Source organism: Lolium rigidum, chromosome 7 (genome assembly GCF_022539505.1).
Source record: "Lolium rigidum isolate FL_2022 chromosome 7, APGP_CSIRO_Lrig_0.1, whole genome shotgun sequence".
NCBI classification, from domain to species: domain Eukaryota; kingdom Viridiplantae; phylum Streptophyta; class Magnoliopsida; order Poales; family Poaceae; genus Lolium; species Lolium rigidum.
The window spans coordinates 121,104,954-121,113,321 of record NC_061514.1 but is presented as its reverse complement, the minus strand read 5'-3'; the positions used below and the strand labels follow the sequence as shown (position 1 = coordinate 121,113,321).

The 8,368-nt window shown below is 37.9% G+C and overlaps 1 protein-coding gene across 1 annotated transcript; it reads left to right on the top strand.

The window, feature by feature from the left end:
• The first annotated feature begins 1,595 nt into the window (after positions 1–1,595).
• On the top strand, positions 1,596–7,986 carry LOC124673849 (protease Do-like 8, chloroplastic). The gene is made up of 13 exons (XM_047209891.1): positions 1,596–1,744; positions 2,075–2,196; positions 2,349–2,431; positions 2,524–2,622; positions 3,016–3,082; positions 3,219–3,294; positions 3,380–3,446; positions 4,302–4,519; positions 5,402–5,469; positions 6,095–6,174; positions 7,288–7,374; positions 7,556–7,663; positions 7,777–7,986. The coding sequence occupies exons 1-13, from the start codon at positions 1,611–1,613 to the stop codon at positions 7,903–7,905; spliced, it is 1,338 nt and encodes a 445-aa protein (XP_047065847.1). The 5' UTR covers positions 1,596–1,610; the 3' UTR covers positions 7,906–7,986.
• Positions 7,987–8,368: the final 382 nt, after the last annotated feature.

The following is an 8,368-nucleotide window of genomic DNA, read 5'->3' as shown; positions in this document are numbered from 1 at the left end:
AGCATGTTGTCATTGTTACCAAAATAATGGATAAGGGTAAAATACCCTTACACTTGTTAAGAGGCAGCTAGTTGATGCTTGACCAATGTTTTTGCAATGAACCTAAATCTTGCAGCCATTTGTTCTTTGAATGTGTTGTTGCATGTGCTGCCTAGTCAGAGATTAGGAAGGTCTTGAAAATTAGCTCTATATCTTTGACTTTTGTTAATATTTTTGACTTATGGAACAATAACAAAAAAACATATGGTGCCTATTATGATAAATGTTGGAATTATGTGGATTATCTGGTTAGTTAGAAATGACATATGTTTCAATCAAACTCCATGGGCTGGAATGCATGTGATATGGAGAAGAGTATCTTAAAGTCTTGCTCAATGGATCATCCTTCTAAAAGAGGTGGAAAAAGGAATGTTGTTGGAGGAGGTGAGCACTCTGGAGGCATTAGCACGTGCTCCACCGCTGCTGTTGTGGCCGAAGCCTGGTTGACACCTAAGAAGAGGGCAAACAGAGATGGAGTTGATGGTGCAAAACCAGCTCCGCGAGGGTGATAAAGCATAGAAGATCACAACGTCAAACATAGCGAGGACTTTGGAGGCGAACACATTGACGTTTGTTGGAGATGGAGAAGGCTTCAAAGTGATGCCTAGGCCTTAGTCATCTTTAGTTAACGTTGGTTTTAAGTTCTCGGTAGGGTTCGATGTTTTTGGACAAAAAAATGGGTGTTGTGTTGTTGTAAGCTACCTTAGTTTCTCCCTGAGGAGCTAGAAAAACTAGAATGTTGTATTCAGAAATGGAACCAGAGCTAGGCCCTTTTCATCTAAAAAATATATATGGTTTCATATCTAAAAAATCAAAAGTTTTAAATTTCTTAGATATGATATACCATGACAACTAACTATTCTATATTTTGGAAAATGATAATTTCCTTGCAAAAAATCTCTCAAAAAGCTTTTGGTTCATATTAAAAAATCTTTCATCTCAAGTGTTAAAAAATTATATTCACTCCGCATAAAATGATATTACAGATTTATCTAAATTTAGATATATCGTCTAGATATATTTAAATTTAGATAAATGTGTGATATCCTTTTTGGGATGGAGGGGGTTTGTTGAAGATAAATCTGCAACATCTTTTTAAGGACAATTGTAGGGAAATTTGTGACACAATCTGTAACATCTTTTTAAAGATAATTTTAGACACTCAATTGTGTATAAAAACTGTAGATACCGAGTATATGGTTCAAAGTTTTGCCAGGGCGCAAATATATACTAGTTTAAACTGAAATAAACTCTTTATTTTACAAGTAACTGGAATACACCCTCTGTCCTATGAAAAATGTCGGAAGTTTATCGAAATTCAAGTATATCTAGATACATCTAAATTTAGATAAATTCAAGTAATTTTTTTTTAGATAAATTTCAAACAAGTTTCATGATAGGGAGGGAGTAGATGTTGGCTTCATAACCATATGTGCCATAACCACAAATGTTGTGGACTTGGATGTGAAACGTCGTCGTCCTCTCTCCAACCGCAAATTCTCCGCGTATCATCTCAGTCGGAACTCTGCGCCACACACTTCGACTCGAAGTGCAGAATCCCCGCTTCCCGGATGCACTGCCTCGCCTGCGCCGCGCCCGCCACAGCGGCCGCCGCGCGTGCACCGGGCAGGCGCTTCGGCCGCCGGAGGGTGGTCGTCGACTGCGCCGCCTCCGCAGACCGCAACGGCGAAGGAACGCCTCCGAGGTCTGCCTGCCTCTCGCCGTACCTCGGCAATTTTTAGATACATGCGATTCTCAAGATCATAATCAAATAGCTACAGATCAGATAGTCCATGTATATTCAGTCTCATAATCCGCAAGCAGTTATTTGTCAATTTATCACTCTGTTAGAACATACGAGTCTGATTGCATTTCTCGTTAGCAGTTATCACTAGCAAGCGGCATCTATTTCCCCCCACATTCTATGAGTACACACTTTAGCCGACCCCCTGATATCAAACAACACCGGTGCTATTTGCTGATGCACCCATAATTCCCTGCGACTATGTTCTTATGCGTTTGAGTTTTCGTGCAGGTTAAGGGAAACATGTGAACTTGGTGAAATCTCAACCAAACCTATATTGTTTGCGTCAAGGAGGAAGATTATTGCATTTTCAGCCTTTTGCCTTTGCTTACATTCTTCAAGGTACTTCTCAGGTTCGGACCAAGTGGCATGATAATTTAGGTGTTAATTATAATTATAATTAATTCAATGTCTTTCATGTACCACATTATTTCACCTATAACAGGGTTACTTTATTGTGATCATGTTATGTGAGATTCTATAACCTGATATGTTCTTGTTACAGCACTTGCATTGGGTGATCCATCTGTCAAAATTGAGGATGTAACTCCAAAGATATTTCCATCTGGTCCACTATTTCCAACCGAGGTCTCTAGTCAATACTCTGTTGGACACACCTTATCCTACATACTCGCTCTCAAAGCATATTTACCTTTCTTTGTTTGCTGCCTGTATGACAGAAACGTATCGCCGAGCTTTTTGAAACAAACACATATTCGGTTGTCAACATTTTTGATGTCACACTACGCCCCCAGCTCAATGTAACTGGTGTTGTTGAGGTAAACTAAACACATGCTCACATGTTATAAACTTAGACCAAGAGTATCATTGTTAATGTTCTACTAATAATTAATACAGGCATATGAATATTGCTGCTAGAAGGCTAGAATCACTAGAATGTGATATGCTCATATGCTAATCAGCGCACACTAACACAAAGGACCTTTGCGCTTCATTTCGTTGAAAAGATAGAGTTTGGTTTACATTCCTAGGAGGTAGAGTATCATATGCTAATCAGCGCACACTTTTTTGCCAGTCTAACAGTTAACTTATCATTGCTGATTTGTTCTAGGGTTTCCTTTGTATGCATGTTTTCTAAATTAGACTGTAATAAATTCATTAAAGATGTGACAAGCTCTTGTTTGAAAGAATCTTCTTAACATGTATTGTAGATCCCTGAAGGAAATGGTTCTGGAGTAGTTTGGGATGAGTCTGGACATGTTGTTACAAATTACCATGGTATGAAAATCACATGATCATCATAACCTACTCCTCGCAGGGCTACTTTTTGTGGTGGACTCTTATCCCGTGTACATAATAAACTGAACTTAACTTTTGATATCTGCATGTATTTGCAATGTTTGTATCATGGCAGTGGTTGGCAATGCTCTTTCGAGAAATCCAAAGGTCGGTGAAGTTGTTGCACGTGTCAACATTCTTGCTGCTGAAGGGTAACTTCTTATGTAACTATAATTCCTTATATATGCATCCAATTAGGCAATTGACAGTAAATACTATCCTGTATCAACTTGAAAGGATACAGAAGAACTTCGAAGGAATATTGGTTGGTGCAGACCGCTCTAAAGATCTTGCTGTTCTTAAGGTAAAAATTCCTTTTGATGAAATTTTCTGAATCAGGGATCAGAATTTAATTAAAAATGCTGCTGCTTTTATGTATAGAGTATTGTTATTGGTATGATAAGGGACCGAGGGAGGTCCGGGGAAACTTAACGACTTCAACTTGACTCCTTGACAGCTAGCTTAACTTTTTGCCATTCCTTTAATTCATCTCTGACCCTTCCATGCTACATAAATGGCGTGCGAATAGTTTGACTTGTTACTGTAGTTGTAAGTGATATGACAAGGTTTCAGCGAAACCAATATAGAAATGAAATGATTTATGAGACCAAAGAATGGTGGAGGCCACCCTGTTCTGGCCTGGTTCATTTTATTTCTCGTTTGTCGTCCTTCCATCTATTTTTGGCAATGCTACCATGGGTTTTAGAGCACTGAGATGATCATGTTAACCTGCTAACATTATGCCCACCCTGTTCCGGCATGGTTCATTTTATTAACCAAAGACCTTGGCGTTTCTCTGCTTCGAGATGCCCGAAGCACCTGTGCTGAAGGCTTCCATAAAGAAAGACCTGGCGAAAACATGCCTGGCTTAGATGATCATGTTAAACTGCTAACATTATACCCACCCTGTCAGTCTGGTTCATGTGCATGCATTTCAACAGCTATACTATGTTGTTAGTACACAAAATACACTCACAAATGACTTCCAGAGCACGTCCACTGCTACAGCTTAAAGTCCCTATTCGATATTCGCCGGAGTTCATCTTTAGTCAATCATAGTTATGCTGGTTAAATTGTTGCTATAGTTTGATTCGGGAAACATCTCATTGAATACTTCCTCTTCTAAAATTTCATACATTAACATGTCTATATGTCATAGGTGGACGCCCCTTCAGATCTCTTGAAGCCAATTATTGTGGGACGGTCCTCGGCTCTGAAAGTTGGTCAGCAATGCTTAGCAATTGGAAATCCTTTTGGTTTTGATCATACCCTGACTGTTGGTGTTATCAGTGGTTTAAATCGAGATATATTTAGTCAAGCTGGAGTGACAATTGGAGGTGGAATTCAAACAGATGCAGCTATTAACCCTGGGAACAGGTATGTGGATATGCTATAATACTGATTTATAAAATTGACCACTAAAATTTATTGATTTTTTTTAGAACAATTAGAATTTTGCATTTCAGATCCCAGAACTTCTTGTTGAAAGTAAAAACTGCCGCTAACAATACTGCTTTGAGGATTGGTTACACTTTTATATTTCATTATCTGTTTCTTAAGGCATTCATAGGCATATATGTCACTATTTAGCCTAACTTGAAAATTATGTTCGTATGTTTCTTTCAATGACACATTTATGAAATGCAAAATGGAGAAACAGTGAAGTATGCTTATGTTGATTTACAGACGAAACTAGTATTATCTGTTTTTTCTTTTCTAAGTGATTAGCATCAGAGTTATTAAGACAGAACTTGGACCAAAGTTCCAGATATTGCGGCTGGCCTAGTGATCATATAAGTGGTTAACTGGTTAGCTATGGCAGTTGGCATAGTAATCATACAAGTGATTAACTGGTTACCATAATAGGCTTAAACTTTAGCACGTAACCTTCAAGTTGATAGTTAACTAACTTAAACGTACTTAACTCTTTGTGACACCCACTCATTGAACTACTTATGTATGCTTGATATTGTATATTTTAGCCCACCACATTCAAGATGTAACCTCAACCATTGTTTCCCTCTTCATACAAGTGATTCACTATTACCGGCACTATGGCCTCCAAGACAACAAACACCATACTTTGATTTTCGAAATGTATCATTCATGGAAAGTGGCAGTTTATATGCTATATATCTCTATCTGTAGCACCTTCCACTAATAATTAACCAATGTCTATCATGCTAGTAGAAAAACTAAATGTAAAAAGGTATTATAAAGCATTTTACTAACCATGTAGTCTGATGAACCTTGATGCAGTGGGGGTCCTTTGCTAGATTCAAAAGGTCACATGATTGGCATCAATACAGCAATTTTTACACAGACAGGTTAGCTTGCTTCCATTTTTATATATACTGTTAAAAAAAAGTGGGGGTCACTGTTTTCCTTTAAAAAAATGCACCGAGAAATCATGATTGCGCCTCTCCATCCATAAGCTAGAGTTAATTTAATTCCATGCTGAGATGTTATCAGATATTTCCGCCTTGTTTAGCTTGAGCTATTCCTCAGTCACTATGCTTGTTACCATTGAAAAGAGTATGTTTAACACTAAGACACAACCACTATTAACTATCATGATCTCAACTAGCAGAGATCTTATGCTTACCCAATTTCTTTATTTCAGCGCCATTTTCTAACTTTTAGTTGGCATTATGCTGACTGTTATTGGTGATGGCATGTTTTGAATGACTTCTGTGTTGTAGAGAGGTTACCTGTGAATGAAATTCATTTATATTATTTTGACATATCATTCTTCTAACTTGCCATCTGTTTGCATCCTTAAGGCCAGGTGTTTTTAATAGTAACTTTTCACCTAGTGACGGATTGATATATTAGTCGTTGGCCCAATATCAGCCAATAAGTTGGCTTCAATTTTTTGAATTGGCAGTTCATATCTCAGATTCAACTACATCACCGATCTGATTTCTACCAATTATTTCTTCAATGTTGCAGGAACGTCAGCAGGTGTTGGCTTCGCTATCCAATCATCAACGATACTTAATATAGTTCCTCAATTAATTAAGTCTGGAAAGGTATGTTGCTTACACATCTAGCCACACCATCACCTTAATACCATATTTTCCTAATTAACCATGGTCTTAAAATCATGCCATCTTATGGTGATGACATATGTGCAGAGAAGCATAATATTCATGTATAAAACATCATCTTGCAGCACAGAGTTATTTATCAGTGATTTTTTCTTTTGCCTTTTTATGATGCTTGCCGTACGTGTATATGTTTCAATTTTCCAGGCATGGCAGTAAATAAAATATTTGGACAAGTTCACATTAAATTTACAGAAAAGTATTTGCACTAGGAGGAGGTTTAGCTATCCTTTGCGGGGTTCTGTAATTATTGGAATAATATTTGACAGATCACTATACTTACATTTTTCTAGTATTTTGTGTCCAAACTAAGCAAGTTTTTGGTGATGTCATTGTTGGCTTAGTTTGGACACAAAATACTAGAAAAAAAATTTAGCGAGGAAAACATTTAAGAAAAAAACTTCTGACATTTATATACCATATTTTCCTAATTAACCATGGTCTTAAAATCATGCCATCTTATGGTGATGACATATGTGCAGAGAAGCATAATATTCATGTATAAAACATCGTCTTGCAGCACAGAGTTATTTATCAGTGATTTTTTCTTTTGCCTTTTTATGATGCTTGCCGTACGTGTATATGTTTCAATTTTCCAGGCATGGCAGTAAATAAAATATTTGGACAAGTTCACATTAAATTTACAGAAAAGTATTTGCACTAAGAGGAGGTTTAGCTATCCTTTGCGGGGTTCTGTAATTATTGGAATAATATTTGACAGATCACTATACTTACATTTTTCTAGTATTTTGTGTCCAAACTAAGCAAGTTTTTGGTGATGTCATTGTTGGCTTAGTTTGGACACAAAATACTAGAAAAAAAAATTAGCGAGGAAAACATTTAAGAAAAAAACTTCTGAGAAACACTTATGTTATATAATTTTTTTCTTAAATGTTTTCCTCGCTAAAATATCTAGAATGAATAAGCAAGTTGGACCATTGTTATTATTCGATTGTCTGGTTATTTTATTTTTTACATATGTGGTTGGTTTCTGCATCTTATTTGAGTCTAAGTGGTGGTTACTTCTCTCCATTTAAGGTTCTCCGTGCTGGCCTGAACGTGGAATTTGCACCAGATCAGATTGCATACCAGCTTAATGTCCGCGATGGTGCTCTTATACTGAAGGTAATCTGAATCCATGGTACCCATCTGCACATGATTAACTGGTCAATTCTCTCCTTCTTAATTATTAGATTGGGGCAGTCAGAAACATGTTTTGCTTACACTAGTATTATTTTTTTTTGGAAATGGAAGCTTTTATTGCGCACTAGTATATCCTCATCCCATAAAATCTATTTTTCTGCAGGTTCCTCCGGGCAGCGCTGTAGCAAAAGCAGGTCTAGTTCCTTTAGGCAGGGGTTTTGCTGGCAATATTGTTCTCGGTGATGTCATTGTCGCTGTCGATGGCAAACCTGTGAGTGCTTGTTGATCAAGTTCCATTTGTTTTTTTATTATGTAGATTCTACTATATGGTTTAGATAGGCTTACCCTTGCCTCTCATTTCTCACATGGTCACTTATGGAGCAGATCAAAGGCAAGTCTGACCTCCTGAGGGTTCTAGATGACTACAATGTTGGCGACACGGTGACCCTGACAATCAGGAGAGGCACCGAGACGATTCCGATAGCCTTGTCCTTGGAAGAGGCAAGCATATGATGTATCCTTGAAGTAACCCTTCCCAAATCTACATTCTGATGACCTCCACGTGGATTTAATCAATGGAAATCCGTTCAAACCTTTCGTGTTAGTAGGCAAGATTGTTCCATGTGGTATGTCATATTTGGCAATCTTTTATCGAGAGCACGTTCCATGTGGTATGTCATATGTGGCAATCTTTTATTGAGAGCACGCCACCATTTCGTAGCTTCCTCAGGTGTAGGGCTTACTCAGGTGTTCATTCCACAAAGCAGACAGGTAAGAGGTTCGCTACCGTCATGTGGTGATGGCTGATGCGCCAGCCTATTGAGGCCTCGGGTACACGGAGCAGATCCATAAGGACATGGATGGTGAATGAACAAGGTGCTTTAAGTTGAACCAAGGAATTTTGGAAAAGAGAAAGCGAAAGAGGAAGAGAATGGAATGGAATGGAATGTCCCTAGGAGCGGCAAGAGCGTGAGGC